The sequence below is a fragment of the Hyperolius riggenbachi genome, chromosome 9, assembly GCF_040937935.1.
Source record: "Hyperolius riggenbachi isolate aHypRig1 chromosome 9, aHypRig1.pri, whole genome shotgun sequence".
NCBI lineage: Eukaryota > Metazoa > Chordata > Amphibia > Anura > Hyperoliidae > Hyperolius > Hyperolius riggenbachi.
The window spans coordinates 213,839,437-213,863,068 of NC_090654.1; the positions used below are offsets into that span (position 1 = coordinate 213,839,437).

Below are 23,632 nucleotides of genomic sequence, written 5' to 3' on the forward strand. Positions count from 1 at the left end.
CGGTAATGCTGCTCTATTACGGTAAATACAGATACATATATATGCAACACACACATCTAACCAACAAGCTATCTTGACAGCCTTTCAAGTTGGAGACGGGCTCACACACATCTGAAAGAGATTCTTCAATAGCAGTGAGGAGATCCTGGCTTATATGTCAGGGTACAATACAGCCCTTGTTTATCAGTATATATAGAGGTGCACACAGAGAATTTTTCTCAAAGTGTAGACAGAAATGCAGCTGCAAAAGAAAGAGAGGAAAAAAAAAGTATTCTCTCTTGACAGATGTCAACTATTCCAACAGTCGTTCACCATCTTTTAACAACACAGGGCACACAAAGAATAAACACAGAGACCAAAAAAAATATAAATTAACAAATCATCATAACTGTCTAGTACATCCTGGGCTGGTTACGGAAAAACAAGATCATTCTGGATTTCTATCACAGAGTACGGGATTTCCTGGACAACTAATATCCACAAGCAATCAAGCACAGGAGAGCTCCAAGTTGAGAGGGTCAGAGCAGAGCAGGGGGCGGTGGGGGGGCATTATTTTAAATTTGAGCAGAGAGCCGTGATTTTTTTGAGTTTTGCACAGGAATCGCAAATGAAATTTGAGGCAAGTAAATTCCTTGTCTAGGCAATGATGGACATCCTAATGTTTACTTTGGCACAGCAGACTATTTTAAGGTCACCAGGTTCTGGATGTTTGAACAAATTAAACAAAATAATGGGAGAGTGTAGAAACTTGAAGCAAACAGCAAAAAAAAAAGCCACTTCCTAGGCTCGAGATATAAAAAATATAACGAAATGATAATATACATAGCTTTAAAAATATCTCAGGAGCTTTCTCCAAGACCTGTTGCCAGTATCCGAGCGTTGGTATGATCTCATCTTTTCTCCTGGCTGAACTCCAGCGCACAATTTCATTAACCCAGGTACCGCAGGTGATAAAACTCATTTTTCCCTAAAGAGACAGCTAAAAAGTACCATTTGTACATTTATGAAGTACCAGCAATCAAAATTATGGATTTTCTAAAAGGTTTTTAACTACTTTTATTGAATAGAGAAATCGCTGTCTCAGACTTTTGTGACACCACAGCCAACAATAAATTCTAACATTTAGACATAGCTGTAATTTGGTCACTGGTGTCAATAGACGTGTGAATTGGAGATGATCCCTGTCTTCCAAGTAATACTTTCTAATTAGGCTCCGGAAATATTAGCGTGCACAGTAACCTCGAAAGCTATAGACGACTTTTTTTTTTTAAGATGCCCATATACATGGCACAAGAATGAACAGTACATGACTCCCAGCTCAAAGCATTTAGATCTCTCAGGATGACACAGCCACTGTGCTAGCCTTGCAAATTGAAAGATGACAGTAATCGGAGCTGGACACAGATTAGTCTACACATTCTGAGAAGCACTAGAGGGCAGTGTAGTATTTAGGTCAAACTGACCTATAAGTCCTAGTGTCCTGTAAGGGCTTAAATAGCACATACGGAAAAAAAGTTAAACTGGATTCATTTAAAGAAAAGCATTACTCCCCCATATATGCCCATAAACAAAGGGCAGATCTAAAGCAGCAAGAGGGATACATAAAAAGGGATGCCTAATGCTGGCCATGAAATGGCAGACTGACCTGGCAGATTTTTATTAGCTGAAGGTGACAACAGTGCATGTGGATTACTGAAACAACTGTACAATAAAGCTTCACTATATTGATTTCAAACATCCAATAAGAAGCTGATTAAAAAAATAATATATTCACTGTACAAGAACAGCATATTTAACCCCTTACATGAAACTTTACTGCTCTGCAATGGACATGAATTTAGGAATAAATAGGTACATTTGTGCTGGTCTGACAGATATCTATCTGTCAGTGTGTGGCCACTATAACTTTGATTTAGCTAGAGTTCATTTATCTGTTATTTTGTGACTAAAGCTAGCCATACACAGTTCAAACATGAGCTGATGTGCCTATCTGATCGATCAATCTCCCATCATAATCTGATTAGTTTGCGATTGATCCCTTCCACACACAGCATATTGTTTTTCAATGGATTCCAGAAGGGAATCTACTAATAATCGATTGATTTGCAGAAATGCAGTGTTCGATGCTGAGCAACACTATGGCCCATTGATTTACAACAACTCCTGCCCTTCCCAGATTCAGCAGAATTTTCCCATCCTGCCAGATCAATCTTTCTTCAAATTAAAACAATTAGAAATTTTGGGGAATAGGTTCTCGCTGAGGTGGCTGTTAAGGACCGCTTTAGCCAACAATCTAGCGTGCATACAGGAGCTCCCCAACATCCCCTATAGATCCGGCATGTCCCTCCTTTCCCCTGCATAGCAAGAGAAGCATTGCTAGCCGCTTACCTAGTGACACCTCTGTACGCTCGGCCCCGAACTGTTGCCTGAGGGGTAGAGTCCTGATCCCTTAGGGCAATAGTCCTTGCAAGTGTGTATTAGGCCTAACAAATAGTATCCAGGCAACAGAAATCATCCATGGTAATGAAAGCTTACAGTGGTAATTAGAGAGCCAATAACAGGCTTAAAATTACAGCTTGCATACAGATTTAATGCAAACTGTACATAGTTTGGAATTGGCCCAATCAAATGCATTTATTACAGATTTTCACTGGCCCATCTCCAGGCTGCATACAATTTACATTAGATTTGCCAGCAAACCAGAATTAATAGATTCTCCTTGACCATGTCAAAGTGGTAATCAGAACTGTTATTTCCAGATGGAGACACTATCCTAGTAAATGAAATAAGCCTTAAAGAGAACCCGAGGTGGGATTTTCTTATGCTAGTGGGGCACAGAGGCTGGTTGTGCACACTAACACCAGCCTCTGTTGCCCCATGGTGTGCCTCCAAGACCCCCCTGCGCGCCGCTATACCCCCCGCAGTGCTGTAGACACGCAGGGTGTCGCCAGCACAATGTTTACCTCTTGCCTGTCTGTTACCGCCGCTCCCCCGCCTCCTCCGTATCGGCGCTACCCGCCCGCATCCCTTCCCTCCCGCTGATTGGAGGGAAGTGACGCGGGTGGGTAGCGCCGATACGGAGGAGGCGGGGGAGCGGCGCTAACAGACAGGCAAGAGGTCTACATTGTGCTGGCGACACGCTGCACTGCGGGGGGTATAGCGGCGCGCAGGGGGGTCTTGGAGGCACACCATGGGGCAACAGAGGCTGGTGTTAGTGTGCACAACCAGCCTCTGTGCCCCACTAGCATAAGTAAATCCCATCTCGGGTTCTCTTTAATGTGTTAGTGTACTGACGCTTATGTTTATTCAACAAAACTTAAAATTAAGCCCTGATCAGTAATTCTATGTACCCGCATTATATTTTACACCACGTAAGTGAGAGGGACCACATAAGTGAGAGGGAAATGGATGCTGCTATATTCATTACCTTTTAAAAAATACCAGTTGCCTACACAGAATAGAGACACCGAGTGCCCAATATAGTGCAGTATGTACTGGTATGTGGATATGACAAGTATCTATTTATACTCACAAATATGGTTTACCGTCCAGGTAACCACTATATCAGCAGGTGAGTAGATTAGACCTGTCCGCACTCAGGATTAAGAAGTCGCTCTCTGTAAATAGGAAATAAGGGGCAACGCCCCTCCACCAAGGGTGGACTCAGGAATTGTATAAGCAGACAGAAGCGCCAAAAGAATAAAATATTCGAAAACGTTTAAAATGAGAGGAGGCAGAGGTGGACTTACCTCCTCCAAGCAGACACACACGAGTGTTGTGTATATTCAGAACAACTAAAATGTATTTATATACTCAACAAAGTTCAAGTGCAACGCGTTTCGCCGGTATCTCCCGCTTCATCAGGCAATAGAAATGGAGCATAAAACTCAAATAGGTCTGGTGCAAAGCTCAGTGCCTCTGTCTGCTTATACAATACCAGTTGCCTGGCTGACCTACTGATCTTCTGCCTCTTATACTTTTAGCCAAATGCCCTGAACAAGCATGCAACAGATCAGCTGTGTATGATATTATTTTCAGATCTGACAAGATTAGCTGCATGCTTGTTTCTGGTGCGATTCAGACACATCTGCAGCCAAATAGATCAGCAGGGCTGCCAGGCAACTGTTATTGTTTAACCTTCCTGGCGGTAACCCCGAACGTAGTTCGGGGTAAGCCGCGCAGGAGGTTTTCTCCGGCCCTGCTGGGCCGATTTTCTTAATTTTTTTTTTTGCTGGACGCAGCTAGCACTTTGCTAGCTGCGCCAGCACGTTGATCGCCGCCGGCCTGCGCCCGATCGCCGCTATCCGTTGCGGCGCGCGGGCCCCCCCCCCAGACCCCGTGCGCTGCCTGGCCAATCAGTGCCAGGCAGCGCCGAGGGGTGGATCGGGACTCCCAATGACGTCACGACGTCGCTGACGTCGCTGATGTCATCCCGCCCCGTCGCCATGGAAAGCCCTCCAGGAAATCCCGTTCTTTGAACGGGATTTCCTGATCGGAGATCGCCGAAGGTGATCAAAGAGGGCGGGGGGATGCCGCTGAGCAGCGGCTATCATGTAGCGAGCCCTGGGCTCGCTACATGATTTAAAAAAAAAAAAAAAAAAAACTGCCGCGCTCCCTCCTGGCGGATTTTTTCATACCGCCAGGAGGGTTAAGAGGAAATAAATATGGCAGCCTCCATATCCCTCCCACATTAGTTGTACTTTAAGGTACAGACATATACAACTTACATACGTTCCTGCATTGTGATTATACAGATAGGAAATAAACTCCTGAATGGTAATCTATATTTCCATATTGTGCTAAAGCTCGTCCCATTGCTTCCAGGGGCTAAACTGACTATGTAAATTCATTAACGGCTGATGATATCTGCAAACCCTGGGTGTACAGACTGCTCCTGGCTCATCTCTGTAATGTAAATATTGGCAGAAATAAGCTTGAACGAAAACAAAATTAACAATTTAAGTACACTGCATTATTGAACAGAGCCTAAAGTCCCATACACACGCTAGATTCAAGTCGGCTGAGGCGGCCGATAATGGCCACCTCTGCCAATAATTTAGTGTGTGTATAGCAGCCCCGAGATGGCCTTCCCACCAGTGATCCACCAGACTGAGCAATGGCTGATATCGTTGTTCTCCCTGCTAGCTGTGTGATATCAAACCTGCGCTGTGCACTCCTCCCCCCCATTATGCAACAAAACGCATCATTAGCCTGAGGGATGGGATCCCAATCCCTACCGAGACATCCATTTAGCATGTGCACAGGACTTTATTTTAGCATAGCTTGTGTAAGTGTGCTGGGCCTCTAACGAGAGATTTGCTTCAAAACACACCTGATTCGAAGCAAAGTTACATAAAGTAAGCACAGATATATGCTCATGCTGGATCCACATACCCTGGGGTGTGGTCTGTATCTCTCCTCGTTCCCCCTTGTCCCTGCAATCATTCCTTGGAAAAAAGGATTTCTGGCTACAGGCAAATTTTCAGACAGGAAGAGGCAAGCTTGGACCATTCCAAAACCTGTCAGATCGGTCACATTTTTTTGCCTACTTTATGCTGGGAACACACGATGCACTTTCCGGTCCGATTGACTCTATCGCTAAGGAACAGTTTGAACATGTACACACGGTACAATTTCCTGTCCGATCACACAATCGATATCTCACTACCGAAAGATTTGTGCTGGTAAAAAATGAATATCACACTTTGCCTGGAGGCTTGACAATTAACGTACAAAAGGTTAAAAGGTTCTCACAGAACCCATCCCTGTTTTCAGGATCATGTAAAAGTCTATAGTCCTGACAAACTAGGGAATTGCTTATAAAAAAGCTCTGACTTGGGGTATTTGCTGGGGGTATTCTTGTCGGTTGGTGGGGGGGGTTTTTGTAATGTAAATAATCATTGTGCACTATATACTCCTGACGACGCCCGCTTAAGGGGCGAAACGATTGTTGAGTGGCACCCTATATGTGCTGCACCTATGCTTACACCCTGCACCCCTCGGAATATATATGTATATACCCAGTTACCTTCTGTGAAGGCGTTTAAGCACCTATTGACCCCTATGGGCTTATACAGTACTGCTTATCAGTGGTAGATTGGCTGCACAGTGTATCCCCAATCCCCATCCAGCCAGATCTCTCTGTATATATATATAAATGCAAATATAGGTGTTTATAAATACATCTGAATGTGATGTGCATTGTTCACAACTAAGAAGGGAGAAACCACCTAATCAGAGGTTTACGCTTAGGTTGACATACATGTAAGATACACAAGTAAAAGCACGTCCTTGGAGGCGCCCAAATGTATATAATGGCAGTATATGATTGGTAACGGAGGCCTCTTACCGCCAGAAGAAGACTCTCATTGGTGGGACAAGGGAGTCTTTATTAAAAAGGTTACAATGTAGACAACACATTTCACGGGACACAGCCCGCTTCCTCAGGTCAATAAAACAGATAACCTTATTCCCCGCCGTGCAGAGCGGGGGCTCTTTGTGCTACAGTATAACCTTTTTTTTTTAATAAAGACTCCCTTGTTCCACCAATGAGAGTCTTCTTCTGGAGGTAAGAGACCTCCGTTACCAATCATATACTGCCATTATATACATTCGGGCGCCTCCACCGACGTGCTTTTACTTGTGTATCCAACACCTCTCTGAGGTGCCATCCCTACCACTGGTCGACACGGCCAACCAGGGTATAGGACCATAGGAGGAGAGCGACCACCCAGATCCTGAAGGTCTGGGCTACCGAGCGGAAACGGTCTTTTTCCGTATGCCTATACGGTGGTTGCAGGATTGCAACCCACCTCTGTGAGTATAATTATTCACAATTGTTTTCCTCTCAATTCTAAACAATACTACACCATAAGGGCTCCCTATCTCATCTTCTCCATAGGTCGAAGATAACCCCCCTTGTAAAAGGGGCACCCTAGACCAACACAGATGTAATACATGTAAGATAGCTACACCCCATTAAAAATATTATGTGGGGGATCAGCAAAGACCCTTGCATTAATGAGAAACCGACCTCTCGACATAGTGGGCAAATTATCCTTGTAGATTAATATATCTGCTCAGGTTTTTTTTATAAGCAATTCCCTAGTTTGTCAGGACTATAGACTTTTACATGATCCTGAAAACAGGGATAGGTTCTATGAGAACCTTTTAACCTTTTGTACGTTAATGGTCAAGCCTCTAGGCAAAGTGTGATATCAATCACACAATTGGACAGGAAATTGCATTGTGTGTTTCCAGCATTAGCGACAGCAAGATAGTAGAAAAGTATTTTATAGTGCCTACTGCAGTTTATATGGGGCCTACCTGCTAAAGTCAGCAGGCTCAGTACTATCAATACTGGACTTGACCTGACTGACTTCACCGCTAGAATCTCTGGTCAAGGCCTCATCATGAATGCCTCCCAGAGAAGGGGATCCCGTTAGTACCGCTTCCAGATTTTTAATTTCACCGGCGTATATTTCTGACATGCAGATGATCATAATGAATGCGTTTGCAACGAGGTATTATTTCCGTGCTACTTGAGCGTGTACCTGGTTCCTTTAACATACACTTTGTTTTTCCAAAACCACAAACATCGATCCTGGAATTTCATGTGGAAGTGCTTAAGGGGTTGAAAGTTAACACCTTTGTGAGCTGTACAGCCTCACAGTTACTTCTCAACAAAAGCCTCTTTGTAGGAACCTTTTTGAAATGTTTTCTTAACATGTTCCAAGTAGTTTTAGGCAAGTAACTAAAGTAAGCAAAATGTTACCATGATAAAAACACTTGTGAAAACATTACAGTGCTCTCGCTGGTACCCTTCATGCAGACAACACTTTCTTTAAGAATAATAATAATAAAATATCTATTAAAAAAAAAAGATTTATTCATTTTTTCTTTTTTTAAATTCAGCCTCTTTGAGAAAAAATAAAACGAGAAAGAAGAAAACCAGAAGAAAAAATAAAGTTCAGTTAATCCCAAACTAGGTGAAACCCATCTGTATGCTTAACTTTTCATAATTAGCACTTCCTCATTCTTTAGAAAACAAACCTACACCCACAAAATAAACATTTCAAATGTGCAGAATTCAACATCAAACACCGTATTTGTTGCAGTTAACTCCTTTGGTTCTTGGAGTGTCTGCTATTTCGTTTTAGCAGCACAAAGAAAGAACAGATACCGTAAAAAGAAAAATAGACATATGGAGTGTAAAAAGAAATCCTGAACAAGAAGTATAACATATTTATCACACTTCTAAAGATTTATAGAAAACTTTGCAGCTGTTTTGATGTCAGAACTTTACTGTAATTTTAGCTTAACAATCCCTTTCTATTTTCCAACCAGTAGAGAAGTCTACTATGCGTGCTTTGAGGACTTTAAAGGACACCCGAAGCGAAAATAAACAAATGAAATAAACGATTGTATCTATTAACCTTCTCCTAAAAATGACTTTTGAACATATTCCACAGTTTTATTTTTATGTTTAAATCCACTTTTTAGTTTTAACAGTTTTATTGTTTTTGCTCAATTACACATTCATTGAAGTATGCCAGAGCTAAAATCTATGAACTATTGACCCCTTTTATCTCTTTCCTGCTCTTAGAAGCTATTTTCTGCTAGGAAAGTGTTTTATAGTTGGCATTTCTTATCAGTGAGGATCACACTGTAGTTACTTCCTGTCTGAGTCAGGACTGAGTCAGCCACTTACATACCTGATATTTAACTCTTTCAGGCAGAGAAAGAAAAAAAGAAATACAGCATAGTTATTTGTGTGCTAGGCACTGTAAATACCCATGCCTATCTCATGTCACATGTCACATGTCACTTCGGGTATCCTTTAACATCCATAAGTTATTCCTACAGAATTCCTAAGCATTTCAGTCCTCAAACTAGACCAGAGGCACACATTGATGGATAGAGTTGGTTGCATGTGGTCTGCAGATGTATTGGGGCAGAACCAATGCCTCATTCACATGCTAGATGGAACTCGGCTGAATTGGCAGTCCGGGAGCCATCTAGTCCCATGAGGATGTTTATGCGTTGTACAAGGACTGTCGCCTGCTGGGATCAGAATTTGAAAACTCAGGTGACAGCTTGAGGCCGACTTCTGTAGACATGACACTAACCTAGAGGCTAGCGCTCCATCTGCTGCTATGGAAGGGAGAGGAGGGACGACTGTGCTTGGGGGTCGCTCAGGTGTTGGGACAGTTCGGGAATGGCGGGGCTTTATTGGCCACATCAGACAAGTTTATTCCAGCTTTAAAGGTATGTAAGTAACAGTGACCAGTGAGCACCCTGCTCCACTTTTTACTCTCCTACTCTACTACGCACTCCGCCATCGTCTTGCCTCTCCACCTGCCTCCATAGCAAATGTACACATTGTACAGCTATAGCAAAGTGACATGTCTAAATACGCTCATACCTGGAACTGCATCATGCGTAAATGTGTAATGGCTGTCTGTCTTGACATTGCCTTCAGGACCCTTTTACACTTGCCTTACAAATGTGCAATGGTTTATCACAGGGTAACACAACAACAATGCAAGGCAATGGGGCCTAGCAAACTAACCGCATCACGTCAGAAGTGCACGATTGACCACAGAGCCTCCACAAAGTCAAAAGCGTGTCACCATCAGGCGGCAGAAGTAATGTATGTCAGTGGCCAACGCAAAAATGTTAAATATGTTGACTATGGTGGCGCGTATGCGCAGAACGGGAGTATGACGGGGAAACCCAGGAATCCCAGTGATGTATTTTTTGTCCAGCGGGGAGTACGTCACGTGACGAGGGATGTAGGGGGGGGAGATATGCATATGACCCTGGGGGGTCATATGAATGTTTTTTGCGTTGCATTGCGATGAAGGCAGAGCATCGCACCGCAAACGCAATGGCCAGGTGTAAAACTGGCATTGATATAAAATATCAAAACTACATCTGCTCTATAAAACCTGCAATAGAAGCACTGCTGTTCCCTCGACAATGTTTGGTCTGGTATGGCACTGGGATCATCACTGCAAGATTTCAAGTGCTTTCCTCCTCTCTGTGGTTTGGTTACTACAGGAATCACAGGCAACCTCCTTTGTAGATGCAGTTTATGTAAAAGGCCCGTGCGTGAACACAAGCAGATAAGAATATAGGAGTTTACTTACTTTAGGAATGATGGGAAATCTTCACACACAACCTCACAGCCAGGCCACTTGCACACACCGTGCCCATATAAGGGGTGATTCTGCATGTAGTCGTCGTGGGAGCTAAAAAAAGAAATCACATATCCGAAATCACTAATGGATCATCAACAAGCTGATTGCAAATATGAACAAATAAACACATAGGAAATCCCCAGGGTGAGCCACGCAGGCTGAGATGGAACAAAGCTATTAAAAATAACTCCCATTTTGCATATCGAGTATTGTTTATGAAACTGCTCAGCGAGCAAAAACAAGTGGGGACCTGCACTGCTTTGTATACACAACACATTACAGCACAACAAGCTGTTAGGATAATGAGTAACCGACCTGCGCTTTAATCTCTTTCTGAACCTTGTTTAAAGGGCTCTCTTCTGAGCTAGGCAATCAATGAATAATCCAGCTCTCTAGAGACTCATGCTAGATACACACCATACAACTTTCTGGCAGATTTACTTGCCAGATCGATTATTTCCAACAGATACGATCTGAATTTCAATTGATTTTTTGATCTTTTTCTAAATCGTTTTTTTTCGAACTATTTTTGTTCAGTTCTATGAAAATCGAAGATAGGAAAATTCAGATCGGACATGTTGTAAATAATCGATCTGGCAGGTAAATCTGCCAGTAAATTGTGTGGTGTGTACCTAGCATCAGATTTCCAAAGATTGGTATTCAATAGTGATCCAGTGAGTCAATAACTGCATGACAACATGACTTCCTCAATACACAATGTGGCACATTTGTACAGTTTGACTTGTTATTGGTAACATAACGTATTCTTCATCTGCAAACTTAAAGTGACCTTGTGCTGAGAGGGACATAGAGGCTGCCATATTTATTTCCTTTATAAAATTCCAGTTTCTTGCCTGTCCTGCTGATGTTGTCTCTAAAGATGTGTATACACCTTTGATGGATTTCGCCCGGTGGGGATCAGGACCCGATCCCTTCATACGACATCGCTGGGCTGCACAGATGTGAGTCAGCTGTGTAGCTGACAACACGTACTGTTGCTATGTGGAGTGACGACAGAGCAGCATATGTGTAACGCCATGCGGAGGAGCGGCATGCACAAAGGAATCGTCCGACGTTGGGGGTGAGTTGATCCACCAGGTCGATCACTTGCGCGTCGTGGGTCGAGCGCCTCTGTACACACGTCTCATCATCGTTATCGGCAACCTCAGCCAGCTTTTGTCAAGCGTGTGTACGAGGCTTAATACTTTCAGCCACTTTGAGAATGCAGGTCCATTGATGCATGTACCATGTGTGCCTATCCCTATTACTACAGAGTCACTTTAAATATGGGGAGAACAATACAGAAAAACAATAGGCTGGATTGGAAGACACAAGAAGCCAGACTTCACTGAGGTTTAATGATCCTTTAAAAACATATAATGAAACTTAATGGTGTAAAAGGCAGATAGCAGAGAAACTCTACAGGTAAAACTACTAGGTGGTATCTAAACCTCTTAAAGAAACTCTGAAGCCAAATGAAATCAATGCTTTTAACTTTTTTTTTAATGTTAAGCACTATAGCTAGTGCTATAACGCTGCATCCCCACGGCAAAATCGAGGGGTTTATACCCCCAAATCCCCTGTGCAAACTCCACAACATTCTTTGTGGATTTTGCTGCCCATGGAGGCAGAGCTTTGAGCTGCAGCTCTGCCTCCATGCGTGTCAATCTGCCCGTGGATCACCGCCTCTCCCCCTTCCCTCTCAGTGAAGGAAGCCTGAGAGGGGTGGGGAGAGGCAGTGAGGATTGAAGCGCGAAGAGGTAGAGCTACAGCCCTAAGCTCTGCCTCTATCAGGAAGCACTCCCCGCAGATAGCACAGGGGATTTGGGGGGTATAAGCCCCCTGTTTTGCCGTGGAGATTCTGCATTTTAGCACTAGCTTTAGTGCCTAACATTAATAAAAGTTAAAAGCATTGATTTTATTTGGCTTCAGAGTCTCTTTAATCTGTTTTCATTCAGATTTCTCTATTAGAAAAACTGATCGTTGTGATTCAGCTTATTTTGTACAGCTCGATGCAGATGAAAATTATAAATATTATACACCTGAGGAAGGATGTAATATCCGTAACATGTAGTGTGCACTTGTTTCGAATACAGCAAAATCATTGCAGCCATTTGTGTGCCATCTCTTGCATTTATTGGTGATTTCCCGAAGCCGTAAGAGCAATCCGGCTGGGACAGGGCACCGGCCAGTTACAGGTCCAGGGGACCCAACACACTAGTTCTCCAGGCATCTACTGTTGGTGAAAATTATAAATACACTGTTCAAAATCAATCAAGGTTTATTGATCGATATAACTTGAAACACACCATGCAATTTTCCCGTCAGATTGACGATTTGATCGATTGTTACCAGCATGTCCGGTCTGCTTCTGACCAAGAAAGGGATCAATTTTGAGATCAGTACTGCAGAATACATCCCTTTCTCAATCAGAAGCAGATAATCAGAAGGCTGCACATGCGCAGAGAGGACACGCAGGCTTCCTTTTCCAGGGTCACAGCGTGACTATATGGCAGAGTCGCCGATCCCATGTAATAGATAGCAGCCAGCCTGGGAGCAGGAGCGCTTACCTAAGGGGCCGATAAGTGTGTCCTCTTAACCAAATAGCCGTGGGTATGCTTATATGCATACCCACAGCATCTGCTCAGTGTCCCTTTAAAGACTGGGTTCCATTGCTCCACCAAGGCTAGTATACTTTCAATGACTGTATTTTATCATTTAATACAGAGTTCATGATATGTATATACAGTAGAGTACTGTAGTATCTAGGCCTATTTTTAACATTGAGTCTCAAGCTACCAGAAAGCACACTGGCATCATCTGATCCTGGATAACCGAGACTCTACTGTATAGGGAAACTTTATCTTTCAGCCTTCTTAACACAACAAATAGAAGTAAAAATTAACCAAATGTTTTCTTCATTACATGACAGGGTTAATCTAGAAATCTTCAAATCGATATATAGTGATTTAACTGTGCTGATCCAAGTCACAAGATGCTTTGATCCTGAGCACGTGCGTCTCAGACAGCCATGCCTGAGTCTGCACCAACTGATGAACCATATTTAGACGTGGGGGTGAGGAGTTGTGTGAGTGGAGGAATCATTCTTAACTTTTTGCAGAGACAATTTACTTTCCTAGTTAAGCCATCATTTCTGGGAAGATTCCAATAATCCTGAACAAATGGTTCCAGGAAAACCCAAAGGGTTCTAACGAAGGATAAAGGTTCATCTTATAAAGATAAGTTTAGCAAACAAAGAAAACACAAAACAAAAAATATAATAAAATGGCTTGCGCAGTGGTAATAACCCATTACTGTTGTCTGCTTGATTTAACTCTCCCTCTGGGGCTGTGCTGGCTTCTACACTGTCCACCACCAGACACAGACTCACAAATCTGAGGAGTTATTCAACATATGTCAGACCGTTCATGGTCTACAAACTGCAGCTTAGGCTCTGCTGTTCCCTAGCATGGCAGGGAGGGTGTGCTTTAAAGGGACAGGACACTTTGTGTATCTTACTGTTTTCAGATCAAGCTATGATTTTTAAGGTGTATTAAAGTGGATCCGAGATAAACTTTTACTTATTGCATAATTGTGTTCCTTTCATATAGTTTATAGGGCATTCCCCAAGCCAAACACTTTTTTAGTTTTGTTTTAATACTCTAATTCCCTATAAACTAAACAAGCCTCGCCCACAGCTTTTCACAGTGCCTTGGCACTGTAGCAAGGGCTTATGGGAGCTCTGTCTGGGCAGGAGGAGGTTACTAGCCAGAGATTTCAGAGGCAGAGGGGAGGAGAGGGGATTGAATCTCTCACAGGCCGAGGGCTGGAGATGCCATCAGCTTGCCTGTGTGCAATGTGACAAACAGAACATGGCTGTCCTCATTGTAGCACAGGAATATATAATCATAAACTGTTGAAGCTGTTTGCAGCTAGATTTGTTGTGTAAACTATCTAAACTTTAGATAAGGTATATAGACAAGTTACTTGTTATAGTTAGTTTTTCATCTCAGATGCGCTTTAAGAATAATTTTTACCTGTGTGAGCGCCTTAAATGATAAATGTACTACAAATAAAATGTAGTACAAATACTGCTTTGCAAACTTAAAGCCTCCCTCAGCACACTACACATCACTACTAAAATATAAAAGCACAAAACAAGTATTTAAAGTCGAACAAGAAAGTATCCAGGATTGCTGTGCTGCTGCTTCCAAGGCCTGAGACCCCACTAACAGATCATCATACTATGTGTTGACTCACAGACCCACCCCCTTCCAGCTCTGGCCACTTACATCAATGGCTAGTGACACTAACATAACAGTGCCTCCATAAGAATCAGGGTTAGCAGTGGCTACAATTAACACACTACCACGACTTCAATATTAATTTTGGGGACTTCACATTCTGAATATACTGAGGAGATAGGGTGGTATGGTGACATAATGAAAAATGCTTAAAGGGGAACTTCAGCCTAAACAAACATACTGTCATTAAGTTACATTAGTTATGTTAATTAGAATAGATAGGTAATATAATCTCTTACTGACCCCGTTTTAAAAGAACAGGCAAATGTTTGTGATTCATGGGGGCTACCATCTTTGTCATGGGGGCAGCCATCTTTTTGGTTGAAAGGAGGTGACAGGGAGCAGGAGACAGTTCCAACTGTCCTGTGTCCTGATTACCCCTCCCAGCTGCACGTGCTAGGCTTCAAATGTCAAATTAAAAAAAGGAAAAAAAAATTGCACCAAAACAGCAGAACGAGAACAACAACATCAGAAATCCCATCATGCTTTGCACAGCATTAGGGGAAAAATGCCCGGGCAGTTTTTTTCTGTGCAGCTAAAAATGAGGCTTGTATAAAAGAAAAAAAGTTCTGATGCTGTGAAACAGTTAAAGAAACACCAGGCTTTTCCAGTGCTGCTGAGTCAATTTTTAGTCTGGACGTTCACTTTAATATTGTCTAATGTCTGAAGGCATGATTTTATTTCCCTCACAGGTCTCCATATGCTTTTTATGTCTGGTACCCACCATCTGATAGATGGGTTGAAGAAAAAGGGAGCATAAGAGGTTGTAAGGAAGGGGCGGGAAAGTATCTGCCGGCTAGCCAGAGCTGTATCAGTTACAACCAGCCAGATCACATGACTGTTACTACTTCCGTGTTGGCCTTACTATTATGATGAATATTATACCTATATGTATTACTGACCCTTTTTCCTTGGCCCTTTAAAGGAATACTTAAGTGTCCTAAAAAAATGACTTGTACTCACCTGGGGCTCCCCTCAGCCCCCTGCAGCTGAACGGTGCCCTCGCCGTGTCTCTCCGATGCAGCTGGACTCGCCGGCGGCCACTTCCGGTTTCGCCGTCACCGTCCGACAGCGCCTTCTATAATGCTATTGCGGCCGGGAACGCGGCTAATCAGCCGCATTCCCAGCCTGTCGGCCGGTGACGGCCAAACCGGAAGTGGCCGCCAGCGAGTCCAGCTGCATCGGAGAGACACGGCGAGGGCACCGTTCAGCTGCAGGGGGCTGAGGGGAGCCCCGGGTGAGTACAAGTCATTTTTTTAGGACACTTAAGTTTTCCTTTAAAGGACCACCACAGCAAAATAAGACAGCAGTTAAAATCGAACAGAACCAACAGATTTTGGACTAGTCAATCTCCTCATGAAGGATTCTCAGGATTTCTTTGTTTTCAAAAGAATTCCCTGAATGGCAGTTGCTCAGTCCAACTACCAAAATAGTGTGCAAGCGAGTAGGGAGGCTGGCTGGTATCTTACTATTTTGGCACTTAGCCCTAGTAACTGCAGTTTAGGAAATGCTTTTGAAAACAAAGAAAACCTTGAGAGTCCCCCGTGAGGAGATAGGCTAGATCCAAAAAAATGTCAGTGCTGTCAGATTTTTACTGATTACTTTTTTCACTGGAGTGGTCCTTTAAAGGGATCAATCACTATCCCTAAGCGGAGTTCACATTCTACAGTACTGTACTGTAGTGCAATAATACACTATGTATGATTATTTAAAAGCTCCTTTAAATTTTCACCTTTACTTGTAAACAGCACTTAATCACTGTGTCCTTTTAAACACAAACACAAAAATCAAGGTCATTAGCCTATGCAGTAAACAACAATCTCTGTACACAAGTTAACAGGCCTCACAGCTTTTCTTTATCCTGTCTAATGATTAACCCCAACTATAGAAACTGTATAGGAGCCATTTGCTCCGACCTTCCGTTTTAATTGAGTAAACAGAGCAATGTGTCTTTGCGAGTAGTGAGAGAGATGTTACAGAAGGGAACAGCTAAGAACCTGCTGGTTCACTCAACTGTTACAAGCTCTGAGAAAAGAGAGAAAGAAAACATTGGGAAAGTAAAACGTATTTGTCATTTTGCTTGGAGCGTACAGTAATCTAAACACGGGAGCTCACCAGGCGTCGGCGGCTGGATTGCAGGCTTCTGAGAGTTAACATCTTTTTCACTACAGTGACCACGAGACCCAAAGGGAGAGCTATTTACAGAGAGCTCTTCCGAACGGACCAGATCACCATATGGAAGCAAACACTGAACAAGCTGCGCGACTCGTGGCGACAAGAGCCTAGGGGGGCCTGGCCTATATTAACGCCACCTGTGATGTGGAAATTGTGCTCTGTCTCTGAATTACATTATAAAGAGGCTGTCGTGTCACTCGTGTTGAGCAGGGATGTGCACACAAAAGGGACAAAATAAAAATTCAATGCAAAGGGATGAATCACACGCTGTTCAATTAGCAGAACAGAATAACATTAAGGGAAATTAAAGGATTGCAGAAAACTCATACCACCACCTCCTGAACGAACCAGAAAAAAAACAGATGTTAAACAAACAAAGATCTATAAACACGTTAGTTCAGAAGCTGCTGCCAATGGTCACATGACTTCCACTGGCCCCTTTTTCTCTGCTAGACAAGATCCTGTCCCCTCTGGGGTCCTGCTGGAGGCCGTAATCAGGAGAAGACTGCATGTAATCATGTTTCAGGCTTTTCTGAAATAATATATTAAAGTGAACCTGTGTCCACCTATCTATGGAGTGAGACTTAGGACTGCGTTAGGCCAACTGTCTTTACATCTAGTCATATGATATTGGTAAGCCAATGACTGAACAGTGCTCTAGTGACGGTTCTCCAATAGGAAAAGCTTAGCAAGGAAGAAAGGGTTGGGCATTTAACATTCATAGCTTCCGCCATTGATCACAGTGTAGCTAATCTTAGCTTGGCTAATGTGGCCATCAGGCCATGGTATGCCGGCTAGTATGTCAAATGCTAGTGCAGCAGAGTTATTCACCATTATGTTTAGGCATCAGGCATTAGGTATTGGAAGGGTTAAGGTACCCATTGACAACACAGCTTAGCAAACAATCATCACCTTTCTGATCGACTAGATCAAATGGTGTTGATGGTGACAATGGGCATCAATTTATTAACAATCCGATTTGTAACTGAAATGATCGGATTGGTTATGTTTTAACTCCATTTATGAAGTGGATTGAATCCTTCTAATCGATTCCTTCTGATAATAATTATCAGATCGGAGAAATTGAATTTGTATCCTTAATGGGCAGCTTAAGGGTCAGGAGACACGATTTAGGGAATGTATCGGTAAGGCTAGGCGCCAGGAAGGAATCACAATTACAAAGGGAGGTAAAACTAAGCATCAGGAAGAGGTTAACCTAAGGGAGGGGAGTTAAGATTTGGTGGGATTAAGATTAAGTTTGAGTGAAGGGTTCCTTGGGGGACTGGTTACATATATCGCGAATGCAGTGAGAAGAAATACAGGGTTTGGCTATATGTAGCCAACAAATTCAGACAATCTGAGCTTATTAAATAAAAAAAATGTGTTGTGAGTCACTGTGGAATCGCAACGCGTTTCCCTGCATTTCTTAGTGTTCACAATCAAATGGGATCACAACCACATCGAGTAACATTGTGGGGCAAACCAGTGGCGTGCGTTGCAGACATGGAAGCAAGGCCTGACTCCAGCCTAGCTCTGCTGGCTGCTTGTCCCAGGTCTGTATTTCACATTACTGAGATCACAAGATCATTATAAAAGCCAGGCAAGTGACATTTTGTAAAAATGAAATAAAGATTAGATTAGCCAGCCAACTATCCCTTTAAATACCAGACTACTGGCTCAGAATATCCTCCATATGTTTATGTCAACAGAGCAAGATAAGCAGGACATGGATTGTATTGGCGTTTCATATAGGCTCTCCACAGTACAAAGGTCACATGGCTTATTTTTTGTTTGTTAGGTGTGGCCGCAGTTAATTCGTTCTGTGTTGCAGAGCAGATGTCACGCTAACTGCTCGAATTTATTAAACACCACAAACAATGGCTAAACGAAGGTCTGAAGAACTCGGCATTATTGACGGATCACTTGTAATGTTATATAAACTTGGTGAAACCAAAGCACATCCGAAGGAAAGGAGGACAATGCTATTTTACACAGTTATATATTGTACAAAAGTTTATCAATGAATGTAGGACTGCAGGCATAAGTATTATTTGCGTTCTTAAATGTGGAAGTAATCTGTTTTATATACAATGATCTTACACCCAGGATCACAGCGGGTTTGTACCGGATGTTGTGCTGGCGCAGCTTGTTGGCAGTATCCATGTCAGTGATGGTTCGTTCACGCATGTATGTGTGGAAAACATGCACCTATTTCTAAACGTGTTTTTTGACACCTTGAACATTTGTGCACACTGCACAGACAAAAAATGGTGTTTTTCAATACTGCCTGGCATAAAAAAAAACGTAAAAGGCACGGGGTGTTGGAAAAAGTGCTGCTGTTTTTTTCCCGCCTGTGAAGATTTCCATTAGATGTGAACAAGCACACTGATTTACATTGATTTTAGTGGCCTGTTCATTATTAGGGGAATTTGCTTTCTGGGAAAATGCATGTGAGGTAGTCAAGTGTGAACCCAGAGTAAGTCCTGCAGATGTTCGATTGGACAGAGATCTGGGGAATTTCGAGGCCAAAGATAATGTGAATCCTCAGACTGGGCCAATCTTCTAGTATTGTGCCACGGTCCAGTTTGGAGGTTCACATGAACATTGTAGGCTTTTTGCTAGTGAACACAAATCAACATGGACATTGCTGCTGGTCTGGAGCTACGCAGCCCCATACGCAGCAAACTGTGATGCACTGTGTGTTCTGAGAACTTTCTATCATAACTAATTGTAAATTTTACAGCTTTAACAGTTATGCTGTGAGATCAGGCCTTAAGGGCCAGCCTTTGCGCCCCACATGGATGAGTGGACCTTGCAAATCCCGTGACCCTGTAATTGGTTAACCTTTGGTCCTTCTTTGCACTTTTGGTAGGTACTAGCCATTGCACACTGGAAACACCCCACAAGCCTACAAGCAGTTTTGGAAAAGCTCTGAGTCACCCCAATTTGGTCAAAGACACACAGATCCTCACCCTTGCCTGCTTTTCCTGCTTTTAATTCATCATTAACAACTGTCTACTTCCCTCCTTGACAGTTGCCAATGTACTGAGGTGATCACTTAACCCATAAAAGGTTTTAATGTCCTGGTAGATCAATATATCTGCAGGTATGCATAAATGATATCCGGGATTTTAATTACATTTCAAATACATTAAGTGTGTGAACTGGGGTCCCCCTTTAATACTTGGATAACTGTTCCCAGTATGACAAAACTACAAACTGAGTAGACCGACATTTTCTTCCTTCGCTGAATTATAAGAGAATCAATTCCTGGACCCATGTGGATGAAAAAGTTCAGCTACAGAGAAGGTAAGATCACCCCCAGCATCAGCATAAGGACAACTGTCTACTGCTTCCCAGGTAGAAAAACTCAGCTAAGTGGGTGGATATATACACAGAAAGGCTTATGCACTATAAAGAGGGGGTTGGGCTGTGCACAGTTTACTGTGCTGATAGAGTAGTAAGGAATACCCAGACAGCTCATGGTGACCCAGAACCACCTGAAAGGTATAAAGGGCTTAAAGAGATCAAAAAGCCCATTATTATAGAGCAAGATAAATGTAATTTAGCCTTCTTAAAGGGAAGGTCCAAGCAAAATAAAAAAATGAGTTTCACTTACCTGGGGCCTCTACCAGCCCAATGCAGCCATCCTGTGCCCTCGTAGTCACTCACTGCTGCTCCAGTCCCCCGCTGGCAGCTTGCCGACCTCGGAGGTCGGCGGGCCGCATTGCGTACATTTTTACGCATTCCCGCTAGTGCAGGAACATTAACACATACATTTTACGTATTACTGGTTCAATGCGTACATTTTTACGCATTGAACCAGTAATGCGTAAAAATGTTTGTGTTAATGTTCCTGCACTAGCTGGAATGCGTAAAAATGTACGCAATGCGGCCCGCCAACCTCCGAGGTCGGCAAGCTGCCAGCGGGGGACTGGAGCAGCAGTGAGTGACTACGAGGGCACAGGATGGCTACATGGGGCTGGTAGAAGCCCCAGGTAAGTGAAACTCATTTTTTTATTTTGCTTGAACCTTCCCTTTAAAACAGAAGGAATTTGCGATACTTCTGCTGAAAGTGAGCAACTGTATTTTCCCATGGTGCATCACTCCTAAATATGAAAATCATCTATTTTTGCCCTTGAAAGCAAGGCTGCACACCTAGAACCGCTGGTGTATAGTGAGCCTGTAGCGCACTACACAACCAGTGCTAGGAAAGTGGAGCAACATTGATGCAAGAGTCAAGCAGCTGCCAAGATCAAGGAATCTGATTGGTTGCTCTGAGCAACTGCTCTAGTATTGCACTTGGTTTTGATAAATCTGCCCCACTGTGTACGGTGCAGAAAAAATAAACCCACAATTTCCAGTACATTTTCATAAAGATTATAAAATGTCAAAAGTCTTTCACAAAGAAAAAAAAAACTAGCTGACAAAAGACTATTACACTTTTTTACACTGATTCTTTAAAATAGGCATTTAGAGTTCCACTTTAAGAAAGGAGCACTATAATGGAAGACATACTGTTGCACTTCTATAAGTTTATAGTCACCATGTATATTTAGCCTGCAGTCAGGGCAGTGCATGAGCGCACATAAGACACTATCACCCATGCATAATTCCATTCCGTAGTGCCGGCAATTGTGGAATCTGGAATACATTGAGTAGAAGTGTGTACTATCAGCACAACAAACATTATTAAATTGCCCGAGAGGAGAAGGGAAAAAAAAATTCAAAGCATGTTAAACACGGCAAGTGTGGAATTCTAATGATGCCAAGCACCCGTGATGGGGAGAGGAAGGGATCTTAACAAGGCTTGATTGGTAGCGGAGGCAACCACCCCGCAGATCACGCAGCTCCGTTCATGATTTAACGCCACTGAATATTGATAAATATCTTCTCCCTGCGCCATGGGGAGGAAGTTGGGTCTCTATTGGATATGTCTGCCAAACTGTGTGTTTGGTTTCCCCCTCCTCTACACTCAGGGGTTTACTCTGAGTGATTTAATTATAATTTTCCTTGTGTAAGACAAATTAAAGAGAGGAGAGAGAGTGTCATGCCAAATCAGATTATTTATCTCCTTAACTGATTGCTGTGCTCCAAACCCCGGAGACGCTGCTAATGTTCTTCCCCGTGTAAACGAGAGATTCTAAATGTATTTATTTTATTTATGGACAGGGAGGGTGGGGTCTTAGTCGTCAGACTTGTGTTCTGTTCACTGTTTGGCCAATCAGCTTCCTGAAAAAGGTGATGAAATAATGCTGCCTCCGTGTTCCACCATAGACTCTCACTATATACACATCTTCAGCCCACTCTGTAGTCAAATAATACACCTTCAGTCAAGTCAGTGGCTTACAATTTTATAACTTCTTCTGTGCTGCACATTTTCTCTGGGACTCCCATCCATAGACCTCCAGGCACTCACTAACATTATTATTTATTTAATATATAAGTTTTATAATAGGGTATTTCATTCCAGGTCAGGCCATTCAAGTGACAGTCCTGAAATGCAATATTACTAATGGAAAGAAAAGCTAGCCTAAAGTGCACACACACTCATTGACTTTCCCATTCGATTCCCTACAGATTCAGTTCATCTGCTGGGAATCAATTCCTCAAAATGTCAGATGGATTGTAAGTATCGGTCAGACAGGAACGAAAATTTAGGTTGATCGGGGGCAGGCTGAGAGCATCGGTAGATTGAAGGCCCATAGTGTTGCACTGCATCAAACAGTGCAACGCTGCAGTTCGATCGATTTTGAATAGATTCCCTTCTGGAATCCATGGGAAATTGATGTGCAGTGTGTGGTAAGAATTGATACCTTCTGAATCAATTACATTGGGTGGAAATCTAGAAGTGTAGGGCCAGTTAGTGGTCAAAGTGCAGAAGTTTTCTGCATGCAGGGGAGGGCGAGGGGACAATGCTCCATTAAGAACATGTGAAGCTTTCTCAATCATGAGGTGTGTAATGGCTTCTTCTGAGATTATCTAGTTGGTGATTACCTCATTCAGTAATTTTACCAGTTCACAGGAGTTTCTGAATCACTGATCTGGAACAAGCATGCAGCCAGGGATACAAATGAGTACGGCTGCCCCCATTTCTGCACACCAGCCACTTTCCAGCTCTACTACTGACGCCTTACTTCACTCAGCAGCTGCTAGACTCTCCAACATTTCACTCAAGACACTTCGATCACTTCACTCCAGCCAAAAACGATTACCCTGGAATCATCCTACAGAGGTGATCAGGGAGATGCTAGTTTTGGTTTAAAGCTTGTTGCCAATCGCAGGCAGTTCCTACTGGTTGGTTTTGACCGATTCCAAGTTACATACAAACTGAAACAATATTTACATCAGCTTTGAAAATTTGTAACTCATTGATCATTTTTTAGCAATCTAAGGATTTCACGTAAGGAGGTGGGGTGTCCAAGCAGGATTCGATACTGTTGGCTACAGCTGTCCTGGCACTGTATTGGCCTGAGGAAGCGGGCTTGCACCCGCAAAACACATTGCCTGTGCATAATAAACCTTGTTTGGCGCAGATGACTGTCCTTACTGAGGTAAGCCACCTCACTTATTTTTGTTTTTTAACCTAATTTTATACATCCTTGGGCGCCTCTTTACCTTTGATGTAAGGATTTGATGTGGATGCCTGAGTAAAGTAAGGCATGAGTAGGAGTGACAGAAGTAAAGAAATGAGGCTTCTTCTGCTGCATAAATATGGTGGAAATTGCTGCAGCATCATAGCTGGTTTCAGAAGCAACATCAGCAACGCAATAGAAGTTGCATTACTGTTGACTAGGGGATTTTGTACACATTTGAAAAGTGTCTTTATCACTGGAGTAACAATTTACATTTTGATCATAAAAAAATGAAGACAGTTGCTGAAAATAATTATTGTGATTTTTTTTTTTTTGTTTAATTTACACAGTAACGATTTCTTTAGAAAAATAAGAA

General features: G+C 42.7%; 1 protein-coding gene across 18 annotated transcripts in view; it reads right to left on the reverse strand.

Moving 5' to 3' along the window:
- The window catches only part of FOXP1 (forkhead box P1), a 1,092,253-nt gene that overhangs the window by 73,449 nt on the left and 995,172 nt on the right, over positions 1 to 23,632 (reverse strand). For all 18 annotated transcript variants that reach the window (XM_068253977.1, XM_068253974.1, XM_068253975.1 and 15 more), the window contains one exon: positions 10,152 to 10,253. In XM_068253977.1, the coding sequence (XP_068110078.1) occupies positions 10,152 to 10,253 (102 nt within the window). The remainder of the gene's footprint in view (positions 1 to 10,151; positions 10,254 to 23,632) is intronic.